Source organism: Condylostylus longicornis, unplaced genomic scaffold (genome assembly GCF_029603195.1).
Source record: "Condylostylus longicornis isolate FDR11 unplaced genomic scaffold, ASM2960319v2 ptg000124l, whole genome shotgun sequence".
NCBI classification, from domain to species: Eukaryota; Metazoa; Arthropoda; class Insecta; order Diptera; family Dolichopodidae; genus Condylostylus; species Condylostylus longicornis.
The window spans coordinates 477064-500453 of record NW_026578092.1 but is presented as its reverse complement, the minus strand read 5'-3'; the positions used below and the strand labels follow the sequence as shown (position 1 = coordinate 500453).

The 23390-nt window shown below is 21.9% G+C and overlaps 1 protein-coding gene across 50 annotated transcripts in view; it reads right to left on the bottom strand.

Annotated features, from left to right (window-relative positions):
• The window catches only part of LOC129614844 (cell adhesion molecule Dscam2), a 168980-nt gene that overhangs the window by 7090 nt on the left and 138500 nt on the right, over nucleotides 1-23390 (bottom strand). For 39 of the 50 annotated variants that reach the window (XR_008697410.1, XM_055529772.1, XM_055529777.1 and 36 more), the window contains exons 10-22: nucleotides 21119-21238; nucleotides 19796-21022; nucleotides 18891-19730; nucleotides 18719-18827; nucleotides 18485-18661; nucleotides 18204-18370; nucleotides 11200-11412; nucleotides 7606-7773; nucleotides 5376-5525; nucleotides 3829-4133; nucleotides 3577-3751; nucleotides 3326-3487; nucleotides 2320-2334 (exon numbers count right to left, since the gene is read on the bottom strand). Coding sequence is in view for 49 of the 50 variants with exons in the window: in XM_055529772.1 (XP_055385747.1) it covers nucleotides 2320-2334; nucleotides 3326-3487; nucleotides 3577-3751; nucleotides 3829-4133; nucleotides 5376-5525; nucleotides 7606-7773; nucleotides 11200-11412; nucleotides 18204-18370; nucleotides 18485-18661; nucleotides 18719-18827; nucleotides 18891-19730; nucleotides 19796-21022; nucleotides 21119-21238 (3828 nt within the window). In the remaining variant the exon portion in view is untranslated. Of the gene's footprint in view, nucleotides 1-2319; nucleotides 2335-3325; nucleotides 3488-3576; nucleotides 3752-3828; nucleotides 4134-5375; nucleotides 5526-7605; nucleotides 7774-11199; nucleotides 11413-11791; nucleotides 11960-18203; nucleotides 18371-18484; nucleotides 18662-18718; nucleotides 18828-18890; nucleotides 19731-19795; nucleotides 21023-21118; nucleotides 21239-23390 lie in introns of all 50 variants that reach the window. The other 11 variants (XM_055529789.1, XM_055529784.1, XM_055529786.1 and 8 more) reach the window with 4 other exon arrangements.

Below are 23390 nucleotides of genomic sequence, written 5' to 3'. Positions count from 1 at the left end.
TAAATTAATATTTTCAGATTTTTATAGAATTAGTTTTCATTAAAAAAAAAAATCACAGCCCGACGTAATATTTTCCTAAATCTTTTCAAATATTTTTTCAATATATTTGCTTTTTTACATGTTACGAAAAAAAATTAAAGGTAATTATAAACTTTCGAATTTTTTTATTAAAAAATTTTAATTATAAAATTAAAATTTGATCAAAATATGAAAATAAATATACATATATAATATTTGAATTTATGACAAATTAATATTATAACATAAATCATATTTATTCGTTTTAAAATTAATTCAAACACCACAACAGAAAAAAAAAAAAAACAATGAAATTTTATTCACAATTAATATTCATGCAAATACACACAAAATTTACAAATGTCAAAAAAAAAAAAAACAGATTTTTTGTTTTTTTGCAAAATTTTCAAAATTCAAACAAAAAAATTTTAATACAAATATTATACACAATATGAAATCAAAAACAAAAAAAATCATATATGTTTTCATATTATAAAAACGAAACCAAATTAATAATAAATTAATTAAAAAAAAAACAAATAATAGAGGTACATAATTAATTAAATAAAAAACACACAATTTTATTATAGGTACTTTCTGGTTTTTTTGGGTAAATTATGGGGGAAATTAATTTTAATGCAATACTAAATTTAGATATTACTCTTTCCTTGCCATATTAAACTTTTAGGAATACTATATATATGCGACATGAATAACAATCATGCTATACATTTACATTATGATTTAAAAAAACATTCACAATATAATGTACACAAACTATAATGACTCAGATGAATTTCAAAATGCACTCATTATATGTTTTTACGATATTTATTTTTTTTTTTTGTTAAATAATGGTAAAAATGGTATTACTGTTTGAAATGGAGAGAGATTCATTATTATTTTCTTTAAATTTTTTATTTCTTACTTTGACGTTTTTTTTGTTTTTTTTTTTTTTTTTCAAATCATTCATTTACTTTAATATCAATGAATTCTATTATACAAAATATTTACATTATTACTAATCATACGTTTAATATTAATCAAATTTAATTAACAAAAAAAAAAAAAAACAATATGAATTTCTATATGATATTTTTATTGGAAAAAAAAAATAAAAAATAAAAAAGAAAATATTCTATGAGATGAGGTGAGTGATTTTTTTTTTTTCTTAAATGAACGAAGGTATTTTTTTTCTTAAATACTTATGGTACTTTTTTTTTAAAGAAACATAAAAAAAAACATTTCAAATTCAATCAATTTGCTATCTAAATTTGTATGAATTTTATATTATAATTTTTAATAATTCATTTTTTTTTTAGTATAATTCATGAACAACTCAAATTTCAAAATGACATGAAAGAAACAAAAAAAAACAAAAATCAAATATATAAAAACTCAAAATTTTGACAAGCGATTAATATTATTTTAGATACAATATTAAGAAAAATAAAAGAAATTATTGTGAATTAAAAATTTTCACATAAATAATGAAACAAAAGAATTCCTTTTTATTTTTATAGTTTTTAAATAATTTTAGATTTCAGTGAAACAAAAACAAATTATTCAGGAAATAGAAATAAAAATTTAGGGCTAATGAAAAACCTTACTTTAATTAAATAAATTATAAAACAAAAAAAAGTTGTTACTAATATTTTATTGTGGAAACGCAACGTGAAATTTTTGCAACATTGTTTATAAACAAAATTTTTAAATTTTCTCTTTTCTTAATTAAGTTATATCGTACATTTTACCAATAATACAAGTTAAATTTTGAATTAATTATTAAAATTACTCATTTATCAATATTATGTGAATATGACATTTATATTGTACTCAATTTATGTCAATGAATTCAGTGTTGCAAAAGAAAAAAGAGAATAATTATATTGTATAAATCGGTGTCGTTTATTAACTCAATTAAAATTGAAATGAATGAATCGAAAACAATAACAATTTTTAAATGATTTTATTGGGTTTGAATTAAATTTTTATTAAATATTTCAATTATACATAATATAAATATTTATTAAAATAAACAAAAATTCAAATGTCAACTCGAAATTTTTCAGTTTGGTTTTACACTGACCCCATATTATTTATGTTTAATAAATAAACAATTATAATTTAAATAGAAATTATAAAAATTCAAAATTAAATTATAAAAAGAAGGGTAAAACTTTTTAATATAACTATATTATTATTGCGAAAATAAAATATAATTAAAAGAAATTATATATTTTAAAGAAAAAACTTTATTTTTTTTTTTTTGGTTTTTGATTAAGTTGTTCTTTCACTCACCCTCAGCTGAATCTTCTGGGGTTTGGTAAATGAGTTAATTTTGAGATTTTTGCATTTTGTTAATTTTTGGTTTTAATATTTTAGATTTTTTTTTTTTTACATAATTTCGCGTAACGTAAAATACATAAAAAAAAAAGAAAATATAAAAAAAAATATATAAATTTAGCAATTTTAGTTAATTAATATTATAATTATATATATATGTATATATTTGATTTAGCTTAAAAATTATAATAATTAAAAAGCATTAAAAATATTTTTATAATAAGGTAGATATGTATGTATTTTTACATTTAAATTTGTATATTTAGGGTGTATTTATTCACCAGTTTCGGATTCAATTTATGTTTACATATTAAAATAATTGTGAATTTTGTAATGAAAGTATATAAACTAGCGATAATTTGAAAATTCTTAATTATTTTCTCAATATTTGGCACTTTTATGTCTAATATTTTATCTTTGATAAACGCATTAAAAGATTTTTCTTTATTTAAAATATTGTTATATACGATTTTAAAATGTATTGCATGAATAATTTCTTTTGAATTAAGAGATTCAATTGAATTCCATTATTTATTATTGAATTAGAAAAGATTGCCATTTTACAATAACCTAGTGGCTTGAAATATTGTTATAGAAAATCATTATTATAAGTCTTAACGGGTCTCAAAACTATTATACTTTATTATACTTAATTTATTATACAATTGGAAAAAAATTTTTGTAGTAAATTTTGAATACTTTGTTAGAAATTATAATACAAATCAAAATTTATGAATTTGTTAAATCAAAAGTACAATAAAAGTTTTATTCAAAAAAAAAAAAAATTGTTTATATAAAAATAAAAGTGCCAATATTATTTTTGTCAAAGAAAACAAATTAAAAATTTAATTTTGTTTGTTTTTTTTTTTTTTAATGTCCTCCTATTTTATATTTCAATTTCCTATAGTTTCATTTATTAAGAAATTTGTAAATAATATAAAAATCAAATTAAATTTCTTACCGCCATAATTGCCTCTTGGATGGTCACGATCACATTCAGCTTCAGAAATTTCATTACTTTCTTTGGAATCATTAAATGATGAATTACTCATATCATGATTACGTGGTGGAGGTGGTGGTGGTTCAGGAGATCCGTTACCATTTGGTAAATTACGTGCAGAACCTTTTTTCAATAAATATAAAAATTTAATATTCATAATATGCAATATTTAACAACACAAATTTATTAATTGATATTTTTTTTAAGCTTACCAACACTACGTCTTCCTACAGATCCGCGTGATCCATAATGATCATAAGGTGTACCATAAGGACCGCCATATTGTGAACCATATTGATCTTCTTCAGGTGCACAATTAGCTGGATCATCATATTCGGGACCATTATATAAACTACCACCTTGAGAATTAACTCTTGTATAACGACGCTATTTAATCAAATAAAGGAATAAATTTCATTTTTATTACTAATTTTTATAATTTAATTTTTTTTTTTTTAGTTTACATATTGATCTTCTTCAGCGCAATTAGCTGGATCATCATATTCTGGTGCTGGTTGATAAATAGAACTTTGACCACCTTGACTATTTTTGCGAGCATAACGGTTAGCTCTTGGCATTGATTGAGATCCAGATCTTGAATGAACGTGTCCAGGATGTCCTGGTGGACCCATTGTTCCAGCATGACCAGGACCAGTATGACCATTTTGATGTGGGAAAGTTTGGAAATTCATTGCTTTTGTTGGATCCATTTCTTCACGGAAACCGAGTAAATGGAAAGTAGCATACGGACAAATTTCATCTTCCATACCTTTTTTTTTTTTTAACACAATTTGATGAATGTTTGAATCACATAATAAAGACAAAAAAAAAAAAAAAATAGAAAAAAATATATTTACATTAGATTAAGTTTTTACAAAACATTGAGAATAAGTGCCAAATATTTACATGAATATAGCATTGTACTATAAATATTACTGAACTAAAGTGATAGGATTTGAAACATGCAAATAATCTACATATATAGGAAGGAAATTTTTCTGGGGGTGTCATTTTGCGCTTACCAGAGAAAATTCTTTCTTAATTTTTTTTTTTTTATTTTCAAAGTTTTACATACATAATTATTTTTAATTGAATATATTTTGTGAGTTAGTAATCAATCAGTTATTTATTATTTTAAATCCACAACTTTATATTATATTTGATGTCTTTTTGTTAGTATATTTGAAATAAAAATTAACTTAATTGTTAAAATTGAAATAAAATAAAATAAAATGTAATAAAATAAGAGAAAAATAAGCCAGAATCATTTTATACTTATTGATGCTCGCCATCAATATTACTGCAGGCTAATTGCAAACTCGAATTTATTCAAATTATATGTGGTAAAACGTTTCTTTTTTAATCGAGTACTTAGAATTTATGATTTTGTTTCAATTATTATATAGATAATTATCTATAACAATAAGTCAAAATGATCTAAGTTAGAATCACTAATTTTAAGCAAATGAAATTTGAATATTTAAAAATGAAGTTTCAAGAATTTAGGTCAAAATTTTTATGTAAATTTTTATTTAATTTTAATTTCTACTTAAAAATTTTGAATTTTAGTATAATTTTTATAATTTTTACTTAAATACAAATTTTTATCAAACAAATTTTCTATACCATGGTATATTTTTCTAAAAAATTATTTATTTGAAAAAAATAATCAAAATTCTTCAAAGATTTCTTACTCTAATTTGAATACTTTATCATCGCGAACGGATTAAATTTGCTTGAATTTTAAATTTGAACATGGAGGGCTCAAGTATAATATCTTGATTTTGTACTAAATTTGTTATAAAAATTTTTTCCACATAATTTTTATTAATCACCCTATTTTACTCTTATATGCTTTTGATTAATTTGTTAGTAAATAAACTAAAGTGAAATAAATATTTAATATAATTTAAATAATATTTTTTAACTGAAAGAAATACAAAAAGAAAAAAAAAAACAGAAAATATTAATAAAAATGAAAAAAATCCCAAAATAAACCATGATAATTTACATTTAATTCTACCTGGATGCGTATGATAAGCACATTCTTCTGTAGATCCACCTGGCCCAGCAAATCTATGTGGGATCGGTGGTGGTCTTAATTCTTCATAAATTGGACGACGTGGATCCCATGTCGAAAGATTCGCTCTCATTCCTCGGCCTTTATTTATTGCAAATTTTTTTTTCAATTGCAATTTTTTTTTGTTTAATTGTTTATTGATTTTTTTTTTTTGTTTTTATTCAACATTGTTATTGAATATATTTTCGAATAAGGGATGGTATAACACAAATACATTGATTTTAAATTTACAAAAATTGAAGGAGAGGGGAGTTTCAAAACAACAAAACAAAATAAGTGCATTCAGGGTTTTTTTTTTTGTTTTTTTAAGTATAAAAGTAAATTTAATTAAACATGAAAAAGAAAAAAAAAATTTATTTTTATAAAATTTTGAATTTGGAATAACGCCATAAGTTATTGGAACTTAGAGCATTGTGTAGTCTAAATTTTAAAAATTTTGAAAATCAAGTGATATAATTTTGAAAAATGAGATTTCTTTTTTTGAGTTTTTCAATATTTAAAAATTGTATTTGCTCTACTTTATAAATACGAGAGTAAATACATAGAGTAAATCGTAGAGTAAATACATTACTATATTTAAAACTCAAAAAATTCTCATTAAAAACTCGTTGAAAACTATAATTGCATATTACATTTTTTGTGCTTTAAATAGTTGGGTATACACATATAATCATGATTTATAAAGAAATTAGAAAAAATAGTTTTATAATAAAAAACAAATTGGTATATGATGGATTCAAAATTTTGAATTGAATTGAGAATATTCCCAGCCTTAATATTATTTAATATTATTAATTAATAGTGTTAACGCAAAATAGAATTAAATGAAATTTCTTAACCAAAAAAAAATATTTCACCAAAATTCTTCCAAAAATACCTTATTAATTTATTAATAAAAAATTTGAGAAAAAAAAATAAGCTAATTCCAAATTAGTAAAACTTTGAATATAACAATTGTCTGCAAAGGTTTTTTATTTTATAAGACATAGTTATGATTTCCATATAAAAGTTATTTTCTATTTTCATTATTTTAGTATATTTATTTGAAATTAAAGCTACCCGAAGCATTTAATATTATTATATTTATTTATATTAATAATAGTTTTCAGCGAGTTTTTATATATTAAATCAAATTTTTTTGTCAATTGTAATATCGTACACGTATATTTCTAGAACATTTTTATAAATAAAAATATTTATATTTTATATAAAATTCTTTAGAATTTAAAATAAAAACTAATAAGAACATCAAAAGCGCATGCAAAAAAATTTTATCTTTTACGCCACCTATAATACTCTATTTATATACCCTATACCGTTGGAAATACTGTCAAATATGACAATACCGTTGGAGATACTGTCATTTTGACAAATGATTTATTTGACAATATTTCATAGTTTGATTTTTATAATTTTAATGACTGGAATGAGAAAATGTGACAACTGTAGCTTAAAATACAATTGTCAGATTTTTTTTTTGATAATACTAGATTCACATAGAACGCTGTTAATTTAAAATGGGTGATTGGAAGTATAAAATATGTAATTTTAATTGTAAATACATTAAAAATATAGCGTTATAATGTTTTAAAAATTCAATTCAAATCTTGTCAATTATTATATCGATTTTTTTTAATATTAAAACGTAAAATTTAGTCTTTATAATTAAATTTGAAGATAAGATAGGTAGGGAATCTAAAGAAAAATGTAGATCTAACGTTAAATTGACTTATTCAACGGTATTACTGAATAAGTCAAGTTAATTTCAGATCTACATTTTTATACATCACCGTGTAGTTTTCACATCAAATTAATTCTGTAAAATTTTTACCATTTGCTTTCGGATTTTAGAGTATTTAGTAGGCGATAAGAACTATTACGTATCATTTTTAAAATCTAACATCTAAAGCAATTTTATTTATAATTTAAATATAATATAAATATATATATATATAAAATATTTAAAAATTACATGTAAATTATATGTGATTAAACAAAAAATCAAAAAATTATAGAAAGAAATCTTTTTAATATTAAAAGTTTACTTTTGTGTTCTCTTCTAGAAATATTTTTTTTTTTTTCTTTAATATTTTTTCCTCATAATGGAAATTCAAAAAAATTTAATTTAATTTAATTATTATGTTAGTAAAATTTTGCTTACTTATTACTGTACCTCGTTTAATGCGATCACATGTATTGTAATTTGATCCTGGTACTGGTGGTAATTTACGATTTGGTGGTGCAATATAACCCAATTCATCACGTAAATCTGGTCGGCGTTTGTCCAACGTTGCTCCAGGTCCCATAGTCTGATTGTAAACTACATCGTCTAAAATTAATCGATGATATCGAATACTCAATAAATTCAGAAGATGCTTTTGTTACCATTTTTTTATTTTAATTTTTTTTTTTTTTGTTTGTGTTTTGTACTTAATCCCAAAAATTTTTTGTTTTTATAATTATTTCAAATTTAATTCTTTTATTTTTTTCTTATCATATTTTAAAAAAATTTTCTCAATTTTTAAAAAAAAAAAAAAAAAAAAACAAATAAGAAAAATTTGGTGCAGAATAATATAAAAATTCTAAGAAAGAACAATGAAAATAAGCTTTTTTCAATGAAACTTAATTAAAAAGCATTCTTTGTAGAAAAAAGCTTTATTTTTCAATATTTTTCTCTCTTTCGTTTTTGTGCACTTAATATTATAGAAAAGCTCTTAAAATAAATTTTTATTGATTTTTTTATTACATAATTTATGTATAAATATTATAAAAATTATTAATTAATCTAAAACAATTAATTAATATATAAAAAAAATTTTAATCAAATCTTTTATATAATTTTTTACTTTGGTGCGAGAATTAAATTTTCATATAATTTTTTATTAACTTTTTTGTAATACAATAAAATAAATTTACCAGATTCCAATGAAAAAGAACGTTTATGTAAAAAGGAATTAAGGAAAATTAATTTCATGTAGCAATGCAAATGTTCTCTTTTTATATATATATATATAAAATTATTTTCAAAACAGGATACACCGACAAAATGTTCAACTCTAAAATACAGGAGATAGTTTGTAGTTAAATTAATTAAATTAAGAAAAAATGAAAACAAAAAAGCTCTCTTTTTTTTTTTTTTAAAAAAAAAGCTCTAAAATGATAATGATGATTGATCATGATTGATGTATTTTTTTTTTATTCAAATTTTATGATATTTGATGTTCGATATTAGTTGAACTCTGTATTCTGATTTACGTTATTGTTTTCAATCTTGTTTGGCGATAATGAAAGCATCTTTTAAAGAATTTAATATTTATTTTAAATTAAATAAAATTTTTACAAAGAAAATTTGTTAATTAAATTGAAAAAAAAAAACAAAAAATTGTTTAATTAAATTAAATTTGAAATAGAAGGAAAATTGAAATGAAGACATAATTAAAATGTAATAATGTGAAGAAGGAAATTAAACAAATGTGAAAGGAGAAAAAAAATATAAATAAATAATTAAGAAGGAAATTTTTGATGAAATAGAAAAGATTAAAGATTATTTTTATGATTTTAATATTTAAGTTTCATATTATATGTATGTACATGAACGATTAGGTTAATAAATCTAAGAACATTTAGCACTTTAAAAATGAAACCAATTTGAAAAAACAAAAATTATACTCAAAGTTTAGAATTTTGTTTCAAAAATTATTTATAAAACATAAATTATAGAAACATTATTTTTCTTTATTAAGATTTTCTTAAACGTTTTTCTTTCAAATAATTTTTTCGTTTTAAACTTGAAGGCATATCTATATTAAATCTTCAGGCATGCACATTTATGTCAATGTTATAGAATTCCATTATTACTGCAATTTCGATGTCAGCAAGAAATATTCTTTAAGCCAAATTGTATAATAACGCGAAATTATGTACATGTCGTAAATTCTAATATACGTTGCCAACGCAACTTATTATTTTTATAGTATTCTTTTTCCATTTCGCTAAAAGTTGTTGATTCATAAGAGAGAAATAACTTTCAAAATGTTAATTGCGAAAATTCCATAAATTGCAGATAATTGTCATTTACAAAATCAAGTGAATGACGTGATTTACAGGATCATAAAATTTTTGACATATTGAGAAATTGAATATTACTGCATTTTTGATGTCAGCCAGAAGTATTCTTTGAGCAGAATTATTTTCATTCTAATGTCAACAAGTAAAACTTATTAGTTAAATTATGTCTTATAGTTTCTGCAATTCAGCTTATAAATTACAATTCCTAAATTGTGTAGCATTTTTTTACTGCAATTTCATTATAGTTATATGAATTAAATTTTTATTTTATTTTTCTAAAAGAAAAACGTTTATATTTGAGTTTAAGTTATTTATAAATATCATTAACATTTCAAACATATTTTTAATGAAACGATCATGCTTCCTCTAGACAAAAAATATTCTAATAATTATTAGTAATGATTTCTTATTATTTATACTATTCAAAATGAAAATCATATGTATTAATTATAGACATTTAAAATTAAATTTAAAAAAAAAAAAAAATGTTTTATTTTGTTTAAAAAAACATGTCAAAACACTCAAGTCTCTAAGAGACAAAAGAAAAATTTTTTAGTTTTTGAAAAACAAAAACTTAAAAAAGAAAACACCAAAAGTAAATAATTGTTTTAAGATTTAATTAAATAAATATTATAAAAATATTATTAATTTTCATAATATTATGTATATTAAATACGTATAAGTAGTTATATTATATAAAATATTATATATAGCTGTAAATAAAAGTATTTTAAAAAATAATCTAATTTTACTTTATTTTTTTGTATAAATTTTCATCGTTTTAGATGAATTAAAAGCATTATTTAATTTTTGTTTTTTATTAATTTAATAATGATAAGCTTAAATTGTATTAGCTTAGTGATCTTTTGATAAATATTGTGAAGAAACTGTATAAAAATTCAAAAAATTTAAATACCTTCAAAAATTTTACAACAAAAAGATTTGATGAAAATAAAAACGTACTCAAATGAGCGTATTATTTAAAAATTTTAGAGTAAATTTTTATTTGATTTAGGGAATGAATTTACTAAAAAAAAAAAATGTTCACTTTCTTCACCAAAATTGAAATATTCCCGCTATCCGAATGATCATTTAAAAAAATTTTTCAAATTCACTTCAAATCATTGTTGAAAGAGTTTCACGGCGTTGCCTGAACTCAAACTAATATTTGGTGTACTAATCAACTGTGTGAATATGCCGGTCAATAAAGATATTTAAAATGAGGAGGGCTTTTTGTTCTTTTAAATAGTTTAACAGCTTAATGTCATTACAAGTATTTAACTTACCCAAAACCCTTTATTTTCCCATTACTGAGAAGAAAATTAAGTGCCGAAAATAAAAACGGAAAAAAGGATTTTTTTACATGTCACCCGAATACTTCTACAAAATAAACTTCGGGTTTCTAAGACAAAAAAATAAATTGAGCAATTTCAAATTGCATATAACGTATATTGATCATCTTTTAACTATTAACAAGAGAATGAAGGTTCATACAATTGCAAACTTTGGTTGAAATATTACTATATACTCTGTTGATTAAATAATGCTTTTTATCAAATATTAATGAAAACAAAAATATTTGTATTATTTTTCTTGTTTTTGTGATATGTCATGAATTTATCACAATATTTATATATAAAAAAAAAAAAAAACAAATCATAGACATTCATTGAAAGAAAAAACCTACAATAAACATCTTTTTGTCCTCCACGTAAATCATCTGCACGTCTTCTTGAAACAGCTACACATATTACTAGAATACCCACCGCAACAACAATACAAGTGGCAATTAAAGGCACCATAAAATTTAAATCTAACCATTCAGGCATCCACGCTGGCATTATTATCCTTGGATTTCCATGTCCCATGCCACTTGAACCCGATGGTGGGGCAATAGTTCCTTCGATTTTGTTTTTGTTTTGTTCCCGCATTTTGGTAAATTATTTAAATTATATTTACATATACATACCCATTTTAAAATATTATGTTGATAAATCCATTAATATTGTGGTAGATTTGACCATTTCGATTATTTTTTATGTTAATATTTATATATGTATGTAATATATATATTTTTTTAATTATATTTTTTTTTTTGTATATTGATTAATCATTCATATATGCATTTGTTTTTTTTTTTTTTTTGTTGTATTTTATAAGGAGTAGTAGTAGATTTTTATACAGATTTTTCGTAACAAATAATGGATAGAAGAAAAACATAACCAAGAAGAAAAAAAAAGAAAAAAAAAAGAAAAAAAAAATTATTAGTTATATTATACCTTTGTGATGGTTGCCTTTAGTACGTAGAATACAAATAACAACAATTGCAATAATTATAACAAGAATAGCAGCTACCACTGGTACTATTAAATTTAAATTCGATAAGATGATTCGGATTGTATCCTCAGCGGTTAATTCCGGTAAGTTACGCGACGGAGCGATTGTTCCTGAAACAACCAAATAATAATAGTTCTATGTTGGGTTCACAGTAAATGAAATCTATTTTTTTTTTTATGTTTTGATTTTAGAAAAAGCTATAGAGTTTATGGATAAATTTTTTTTTTTATTTTTGAAATGGTTCCCTTAAATTTGTCCTAAGAATATTCAATAAATTGTTAATTCTATATTTCTTTAATTTTTTTTTTTTCTTTTAATTAAAATTATTTTAGATTTTGTATTATATATATAAAATTACTTTTAACAGATAGAATATAATATATGTATATATGTATATATATAAGTATATATACGTATATATATATATATATATATATATATATATATATATATATATATATATATTTATACATATATATGTAACATAAGAATTTGTACTTCACAAAACAGAAAGAATTTCGAAAAGAAATATATGACAAGATAAACAAATAAAAAATCCAAGTAAATGAATTATATAGTAATTTTTGAAATAAATGCAATTATAATTAATAGTTTGTTTTTATCAAAGATGTATTGAATATTAAATATTAATAATAATAAACTAATTAATTAATTTTTTTTTTGATTAAAAGTATAGTAGTATTTAGTTTGAATTAAGTAAAGGTTAAAATAATTTGTTATTTAATTTTAGTTTCTTGTTTTTTTTTTTCTTTTAATATTTTCTAACTATATATAAATAGTAAAATGCAATTTGTTTATCTCTAATTATTTAATTTAAAAAAAAAAAGAATATAATAATATATATATTACAAATTTTTTAATTAATTATCTAAGTATTTATTGTATTATCTCTGAATAATTTTTTAAATTTGTTAAATAAAATATTTATTTTATAATAATTTTTTTATTTATTTATTTAAATAAATCATAATCTCCTAATAAATTATTTTAAATATTATATTATATATACTTATTATGTATTTTCAAAAAGATCATAGACCAAAAGAACAGCGTTAACAATTTTTTTTTTATAATAATCATAATCAATAACAAATTTAGAAAAAAAATTTTCTTAAAATTTTATTTAAAATAAATATTTTAAAAATTAAAACTGAATTTATTTAATTTAACTTAAAAAGAAGGTATTAATTTTTTTTTCATTTTTATTTTAAAAAAGAAATAAGCTTTCAGAATATCAAATACAAAAAAATATAAAATTAATTTAAATTATAATGAACGTTTAATTTTGTTTCAGTGTGCTTTTGCTATATATTCAAAAAGGGGTATAAAAAAAAAATTAATTCTTTTCATTTTGGATAAAATTTTTTTTGCAAAATTATATTTAATGAAATTAATTTCAAATTAAAATAATTGATTTACATAATTTGGATAAATTTTATTTTATTTACATTATTAACATATTGTTTTTTTATTAAATAAAACATGATAATTTATATAGAAATTAATTTTCGTATAAATGACTGTTATGTTTTGTAATTGTATTTAATATGCACATATATATGCAAATGTCTAATTAGAGATTAATGTTTCACTCAATGATTATTATTTCACAAATTAAGATATGTAAAATGAATTTCTTAAAAACGCAATATAAAATGCGCATTGCATTTTAATCGATATTGCATTGTAACTACTTAATAATGTCAATTGTCTGTCATATTTTTTAAAATTATTTTTACATTTTCGTTTTAAAAAAATTTCAATTTTGTTTTTTGTGCAAAATGAAATATTTTGAAAAGTATTAAGTAATTTTATTTAATGAAATTTAGTTCTAGAAATATTCAAATCAGAAATAATTTGTTGCTAAAGCAGTTATCAAAAAATGGCATGCAAAAGTTTTATACATTGATTGCTAGTTGGTGACCGTCAGGTGAAATTGTTCAAGACCGGCATTTGAAATTATCAATTACACCTTCTTGTGTTAAAATTTAAACGAAAAAAACGCCTTAATAAAATAAAATTGGCAATTAATCAGAAATAATTGTCATATTTTTAGTGAATTCCAATACATAAGCTGTATATTTTATTGAGAATACTAAAATATTATCTACCGACTGTCACATTTAATAATTACATATTTAATTTGAATTATTTGGAAATGTTATGTGTTTTATTCTTAAGCATAAAGTTTGCTAAATAACTTTATATACATATTTATGTATTTGAAGAAAAATACATTTCCATCTTGATCATCATTAATTTAAAAAAAAATTTATCCAAAATTTTTTATACAAATTTAATATCAAAAATAACCTTAAATTAAAACTAAATGTAATTACATACATACATGAAAATAATCAAAAACAAAAAAAATTTTAAATTGTAAACAAATGAAAAATATCCTTTAACGTTTAAAAAAAAAAAAAGAATGCATCCTTTTCCATATTATCAGTTGTTTCAGGAACAAAATTCTCGATTCTCATTTTTAGTTTTTTCATTAAAATTAATAAAAAACACAATTCAATCGAAATTAAATTTCTAAAAGTGCGGTACAGACATTTTTTAATTTTTTTTTTAATAAAATTTTTTTTTCCGAATTTTTTTTTTTTTTTCTCATTCGTATTGAGAACAGTTTTTTTATTTCATAATCATATCATAACCTTTTAACTTTCTTTTTTATCAAAATCGAAACAAAATTTAATAGTAAAAATGATATCTGATATTAGAAAATAAAATAAAATATAATTAATATTTTTATTATGGTTAATTTTTAATTTTAAAATTTTAGATAATTATTTGTAATTAAAAATAAAAATTAATAACTGCTGGAAAAAAAAATGACTTTAAAATAATAAATTGTAATAAACTATAATTTTTTTAATAATATCATTATAGGAAAACATTAAAATGATTTGGATTTGAAATATGCATTTTATTTTTCATTATTTATAATATGCAATGCTCATTTTAAAAGAGATTTTCATAAATTAAAATAGTAAACATTAAGTAATTCGTAACGAAAAATATATTTTTTGGGCATTATTTTATTAAATGTATTTGAGGCAATGTAATTGCTTCAACTTTGCAAGTTTTCACAAATTAATTTGTCGGATTTTCATATTGTAGCGAAAAATCACTTTAGGTATAAATTTTTTACAATTGAAATGCAAAATATCTATTTTATTTATAAAATGCATTAGAGAAACGACATCAATTTTAAAACTTGATTGTTCTATAAGACAAGTTGAAAAACTTTGTTTCTCATTTTTTTTGTAAATTTTCTTAGTCTAATTTAAGATTACTCTAAAAGATACCCAGACAATACATAATAATTACTGTGATATTCTAATAATTAAATATTATTATAATTATAATTCTAGCTTAAAACAAAATATTGCTCTTAATTTTTTTGATTGTGATTTTTAAAGTTGTATATATAGAAAACTAATTTTTAATTAATTAACAAGTAACTATTAATTAAGCAATTAAAAATGGTGTATAGTAGTAATATAATTATTATAATTAATTATATTATAAAAATGAGCACTTAAATCGTAATCATTTTAATTTTATATCTATAAATGATATATTTTCAAATAAATTAAAATATTCCTACTAATTTGAAAAAAAAAAATGTTAAAATTAAAAATAAATAAAAAAATTTATTATATAATTATATACTTTTTTTTTTTATTTTATATGGGAAGAAAAACAAATTGCATTTACGCAATAAAAAATTTTTAAAAATTAACTCAATTTTGTTTTACTATTTTTTTCTAAGAAAAACACAAAAACTTAATAAACGAAAACTAAAAAAATTAAGATTCTAACAGATAATTATTGTATATGGTAGTGTGTTGAAATGTTGTATAATTAAAATGTTAACTATGTTGTTGAGTTTAAATGTGAACTATTTGTTTTTTTTTATTTCAAGATTGTATAATGATGTGAAAAATAAAAAAAATTAAAATATTATTATATAATAATAAAATAAAATTTAATTTTTAAAATCAAACACAATAAGCAATTTATTTCTATTTTAATGACAAATAAAATTTTTGGCGTAAGAAATATGAAAATTTTTTATGAAATTGCGCTATTGAAGCTCTAATAATTAAGCTTATATAATAGTAACAATTAGTAATAACCGCCGAAAAATTTAATTTATATAATAATCTATCATACCCATTATTACATATTAGAACAGCATTTAAGCTGAAATAAAATTTGATAATTCTAGTAGCTTTTCACGAAATAGGTCCGGTTATGAATATCTGCTATTAAAAAAGTTTTGTCACCTATTTACTCTATTGAAATATTTATTACGAATTTGTAATTACGAAATTTATTAAGAATGTCTATTTTCGGACTTTTAAGTCTTTGAAATTTTTTTGATATATTTAAATACATACAAACATACAAATTGAAAAAACCAAACCGAAAATATCGAAATTATTTGTACCTATTTGAAAAACGAAAATTATGTAAAAAAATTTAAAGCTTTATTAAAAATTAATGAAAGTTTAAATTTTCATATTTAAAATAATCAAAAATTATTTTATGAGCTCATAGTTAATTGAATTTTTCCTACCAACATGACAATAATGTGTATAGGCTATACTAAATCTAGTTTAATTTCAGTAGACATTCATAACTTTTTTTAAAATTAAAATATTTTTCAGTAACTATATTTTATCTCTTATTTATGTTTTTTTGTTTTATGAGACATTTGTAACATTAACTTCAAAATGCCAACTTGAAGTTCCATTTTTTCCTCTTTTGACATATTATTAATATAAGGTAACAATGTGTTGAAAAAATCCACATCATCTTTAAAATACGGTAGTGAAGAAGATTCTTTTGAAACCTTTGATTCTGTCAGTATGCAATTGTCTTTTGAATATACAATTTCCTTTTTTAATAATTCTGAATCATTTTTATTTTTTAGTGTTGAAGAAAATTGAGAAGACTCTGACGACGCCACTAACGCCATATTTTCTTCAGAAGATATTCTTCTCTTTAATAATTCTGATGGCAATACATTTTTTGATTTTTCTAAAATTATGTAAAATTTTTATTATCAGAATTTTTAACAATATTATTTTATAGTTAAACATCTTTTTTATAATCGATTATTTAGATCCCATTTATAATAATTTATGTAACATAAATATATTTTTAAAAATTGTACTAACAGACTTTACAAATTTGAAGAATGGCCCAATGACTTCAAACAAAAATGTTGATGATTTCAGTTGATGTTCAATAGTGAATATTCCCAGGACACGATAACTTTTTTAAAATTATTAAAATATATATGGATTATGACTGTTTTTAAAATATCAAAAGTATTCTTGAAACATTTAATTTTTTAAAAATCAAAAATCATCAGCTTTGCATGCAAATATTAATGTCCCATCAATTTTAAAAATTGAAGTTTTCGTTATCAAAAATTGTTTATGGCTCCTAGAAACATGATTTATAATAATTTATTGTGAATGATGAATATGATCTTGATTGCATTAGTTAATTTTAATGAAAGTAACATACATAATCATGTACACTTTTCTCTAGAGTAATTTAACTTTATTATTCAAAATGAAGTTAATTTTTGATTCAACTTGTTTTAGTTAACAAACCCATTGTTATTTCTGCCGTAGTTTTTATACAGTATTAATGTAATGTAAATCAAGAGCGGGAACTACCGCGAATATAAAAAAAAAACTATTTAGTTCAGTTCTTCTTTACTTGACCATGCAAAATTTAAAATTTTTAAAATATTTTTTGTATAAATTTTGAAACAAAACAATATTCTAAACCAATCATTAAATTTGTCATTAAAATATGTAAATAAATTAAAAAAAAAACAAGGGAAACTCGAAAAATTATAAAATAAAACCGAATTATAATTAACATAAAACTTTGTGAAAAGCTGCAAACAGGTGATATAGGATTAAAGAAATAAAGTGAATTTTTTTATTAAGCATTATCTTAGATTTTAATTTTTGATTTTTCTGTTATTTAAAATATCGCAATATAAGAAAATTTTAATTGTTTTATCGCTAATTATTCACTTTATTTATATATATTTTCTATTAAGTTTAAGTACCACTAAACTATAACTCCAAAATACTCGAAATATATTGCAAAATTAATTTAAAATATTTTGAAAACTTTTTCATTTACAATTATTTTCTTTAAGAATACAAGTTAAATCTGGATTTAGTGGTATTTAAACATAAAGAATTCATTTTCATACAACTAGATAACTTTTTGCATAATCTTCTATATTTAAGCGTATAAAAAAAATCAACCAAGCAACACAATAAATACCTCCTGTAACAGTAAGTGTGGCAAATTCATATTCCGCAACAGTAAAGCCAGCTGAATTATGTGCAGTTATTCTCAACATATACCATGTAGCTGGTTCCAAATCAAGAACAACATAATTATTATCAGGTTTAACATTATTTGAAATCTGATTCCATTCACTTTGGTCCCTGAATATAAAAAAAAAATAAAATTGGTTCGATTTTAGAAATGAATCTTAAATAAAGTCAATTGAAAACATATTTTAGGACTGTAATTATTTTAAATTTTTTTGTTTTTTTTACTTTTTCTTGTTTTCTACTACGAAATGTGACATTGGACATCCACCATCTTTCCATGATTTGAAATGTAAACTAACTGAATTAGATGAAACTTCAATAAATCTCGATGTTTCTGGTAAAATTGGTTTTGATCCTTTTGTTCTTGTATTCAATATATCAGAAGCTTCTCCAGCACCAATACTAAAAATAAAAATTTAGAATTTAAACAACTTTATAAACTATGAATTTTTATTTTACTTGTTGTAACCAGTTGCATAAACTTGATATCTTGATCCACAGAGTAAATTTTCAATATTATATTTTTGTGCATCAACCGAAACTTCAGCAGTTTCCCATTCTCCAAATTCTAAAATCAAATTAATTTACGTTAAAATTTTCTAAAATAATTTAGTATATTTCTCAATTGTACCTGGTTTGTAGTGAATCGTATAGCCGTGTAGAGGAGCAGTGTCTGTTTCATGTGGTTTTAGTTTTACAGTTAAAGAATCGGTTGTTGTGGCAGATAAAGTTACTTGAGGTGATTGCGGTGGAGCTAAAACAATTAATTTGTGCGTAATTGAATCCTTAGCTATTGAATTCTCGGCATGGCATGTATATTCCCCGGCATCTTGTCTAGTAACAGATTTAATTAACAACGAACCTTCTGGCAATTGACGCATTCTATCATTTTGTGAGAATTCAACTCCTTTAACTTTCCACGTAATATCAGGTGTAGGAGAACCGACGGCTAAGCATGGCAGTTTTGCGTCTTCTTTAAATGTGGCAGTAAATGTGTCATCAAAAGAGGCAATTTTAGCTGGAACTTGATCACTTGGCATTGCTACAATACTCTTTGATTGTTGTCCTTCGCCAATAACAGTACTTGCAGTTACCCAAAATTCATATGGTTTATTTTTTTCTAATCCATTGGCTTCAAAACTAATTTGGTAATACGGAATCTTATGTGATTTTACTTCACTTTCGGCACCTTCAGCTTTGCTATATACAGTATATTGTTGAATAACGCCATTGGGTTGAGTTGGTGGTCTCCATGATACTAAAATTGCTTCTGGACCCATAACTAAAGCTTTAACGTCGGTGGGTGGTTCAGGGACATCTTGTTCAGTTTGACAATGAATTGGAGCACTACGAACACCGTCGCCTCCTGCTGTTGTGGCCAAAACTTGCATTGTGTAATTTGTATATTTTTTCAAACCGTGTAACACAGTATCACTTGAGGCAGTCTTTTTGTATTGACGTTTTGTTTCATCTAAAATGTTGGAAAATTTGATAATTTTCTATTCTTACCTGAATTATTAATAATGCAGTACTTACCATACCATAAATCACTTGGTGCATAAACAACTTTATAATTCTTAATAACACCATTGGCAGATTCTAATGGAGGGCTTACCCATGATACTCGAATTGTTTGTGATGTCAAAGTTGTACAGGCAGTATCACTTGGTGGTTGTGTTGGTGTACCTTCAGCAGTAAATTGTTTTTCTTCTTCGCTTAATGGTCCAGGGCCCATTTTGTTAAATGCTTGAATTACAACCGAATATTGTGTATATACTCTTAAATTTGTGAGATCTAAACTATGTTCTTTGCCTTCTTCTGTTGCGAAATTAACAGTTTCGAAAATGTATGTTGTATTAGAACTTGAAAGTCTGTAACCAACATAATATCCTAAAATTTCTCCATTCCATTCTGAGCGTGCTGGTGGTTTCCATGTTACTCTCAATGTCGTTTGATTAACTGGTTCAACTTTAATATTTTGTGGTTTTCCAGATGGTACTTCTTCAGCAGTAATTATTGTTACAGCTTCCGATGATTGTGATGTTCCAATTTCGTTTTCAGCAACAATTCTAATATTGTATGTTGTAGCAGGATTAAGTTTTTGTACTTGAGCCTCAGTCGTATGTCCAGGAACAATAACGCGATCAATTTCATCCCATGAAGCACGTGACCGTTTAAATTCAATAATATAACGTTTTAATGGTGAGTTTCCATCATATGGTTTAGCCCAACTTAATTGTACTGATCGACCGGATTTGTCTAAAACTTTAAGAGCGTATGGCATTTCTGGAACTTCTTGAATAATCATATTAATACTGGCATCATCACTTCCAAAAGCATTTGTTGCGACACATGTAAATAATGCAGAATCAGATCGTTCAGTACGTTTAATAGAAAGACTTGACATAACACCAGCAGATAAAATTTCTTCACGAATTGTATAACGGTTATCAGTTTTTGGGTCTAATCTCATATTATTCATATTCCATAAAATTCCAATTGGTTTTTCACCTTTAGCTTCACATTGTAATACAGCTGGTTCACCACGACGAGCTGTTTGATTACGGAATTTTTCTGTGAATTCTGGTGGAGCTTGCACACTAATCATAATAACTGCACTTAATCCTGAACCAATTCCGTTAATAGCTTCACATAAATAATATCCTTCATTATTTTTCTGTATATTGTCAATGAATAGGGTTCCTTCCTCAACACGAATATTATCATTTTGCTTTAAATCTTTGTATTCTCCGGGAGTATCACCTATCATTTATAAAAATTATTTTTTTTTTTTTCATTTAATAAGAAAGTTTACAGGCTGTAAAACATTTAAAAGGAAAAATTTCTATTAATGCATACCAACGGCACGTTTCCATGTTACTTGTGGTTTTGGAAATCCATCAGCTTTACATTCAACTTTAGCATCTGATCCTTGAGCAAAAGCTTTATCGGTAGGTTCAAGTATCCATCTTGGTGGTACTATATTTTTTTAATCGAAGAAAATAAAAATTTAAAGTTAGTTTTTTTGTTTGAAAATTTTAAATTATAATAAGCTTTCAATTTAATGGAAAATATTTTTATACTCATACATATGTATATGCATATTACATACATATACATAGTTCATAATAAAATATAAATAACTAAAAATTTTGATTTAGATAAAACGTATTTTAATAAAAATTTATATCTCAATTAATTTATTTTCCATCAAATTTTATAAAATGCAACTATTGATTTGTTCTTTTTATATAAATTTTCGCTCAAAATTTTATTCTTGAAAATTAAATTGTAAGAAACAAAAAATTTAATTGTCAAATGCATAATATTTTATTTTTCAACTTGAAAAAAGCAATTATTATCGCGATCTGTCACTTTAAACGACTGCTGCAGCTACGCTAAAATTGGACTTGCCTTACCACAGCACTAAAGTTAATTTTAAATACAACCACATCACTTTTTTTACAATTTGAAATAAAATGCAATTTATTGGGTAGTTGTCAATTATCTAGAAAATTCGTAATTGTTACTTTTGACTAATAATTTATGTTATAAATTTTTTTTATAAAAATTAGAACAAATCAATATTTGATTTATAATAAAGCTTTTTAAACATCAATAAGAAATTAAATTAAAAATAAACTAAAAGTCATAAATGAACAGGACAAATAAAAGAGGTGTAAAAAACTTAATATAAAATTAAAATAAAATCAGAGCATGCATAATGGTATATTATATTTTCGTCAAATGTTATTTATAATTGTTAATTATATTATTTATAGAATAATATAAATATTTTTAAAGCAGATTAATACATCAATATATTATATAACAGTTTTCATAGTTTGATAAAAATTATACAATTTTTACAGTACTATTTTACATTTTTTTTTTAATAACATTTTATTTAAATTACAAAATATAAACATATTTCTTGTAATTACAAAATATTCTTACTCCCATTCATTGGGTTCAGAATTTGTTAAATTTTTCGACCACTTATATTTTTTTACTATGTTACATGTAAAAATTAGTAAATGGCTCAGTTGAATGACTTATATTAAAGAATTTAGAGTGGTTACTTTATCATAGTAAGTATAGTAAGTTTTGTAAGTAATTACAAAATTTTGTATATTATAATATATAAAATTATTTTATTTCTTAAAGTTATAATTTTTTTCACTTATTACAATTTACAGTAGATTGTAAAGTATATTATATTATGAACAACAACATAGATTAGAAGTAACTGTACATATTTGCATAAGAATATATTGATGTTAGTTGATTGTCCATTTTATATCGTAGTTTAGAGATCTCACGAATTTAAGAGGTATATTCGATTTTCAAGTTCTATTAATTTCCAAATATGAAATATAAGTTCGAGACAATTTTATTAATTTTTTTTTTTTGTATTTTTAAGAAACCATGATATTTTCGTTCAAAAATATCACTTTCACGAGAATGAACTATTAAACATTTGACCAAAATTTACAACCATAAATTAAAATTTTATTATTTATTTTTTTTTAATTTATTTAAGAACTAAAAATAAAATTAATAAATTTAAAAGAAAATTTACTAAAAGAAATAAAGATTTTAGAAAGGAAATTATCTGGAAAACGGATAGGATTTGGACGGAATTTGAAAGGATTTGTTCGAAGGTTGAAATCCGGTTATTAGTATGAATTTTCTTTGCAATTCCAATTGATCAAATGTTGTTTATTATTTTTTATTAAATATGCACGACACAATTATTTTTAATTTTGTTTTTGTAGAAAATTTACGATTTTTATATTTAAAATCAATTTTCATTTTTTCTTTTCATAAATTAAATCGTAATTCATCGTATTAGTAGTTCGTTCTTTAATTTTCTCATGAATAGGAAAAGCAAGAGAAATCAACAGATTCTATATACTATATTTATCGTTATCCGTATAATATTCTCCGAATGTTAATGTAATTTTTTATATGTTTATGTATAAAAGCCCCAGGAAACACCAATGAAAAAAAGCGAAATTTTTTAAATATTTTTATAATAAAATATTTAGTATAATTTTTAAAATTTTAAATTACAATAAAGTTAAAAAAAGAAAAACAAAATTAAACAAATTTTTTTTTTAGAAGTTCG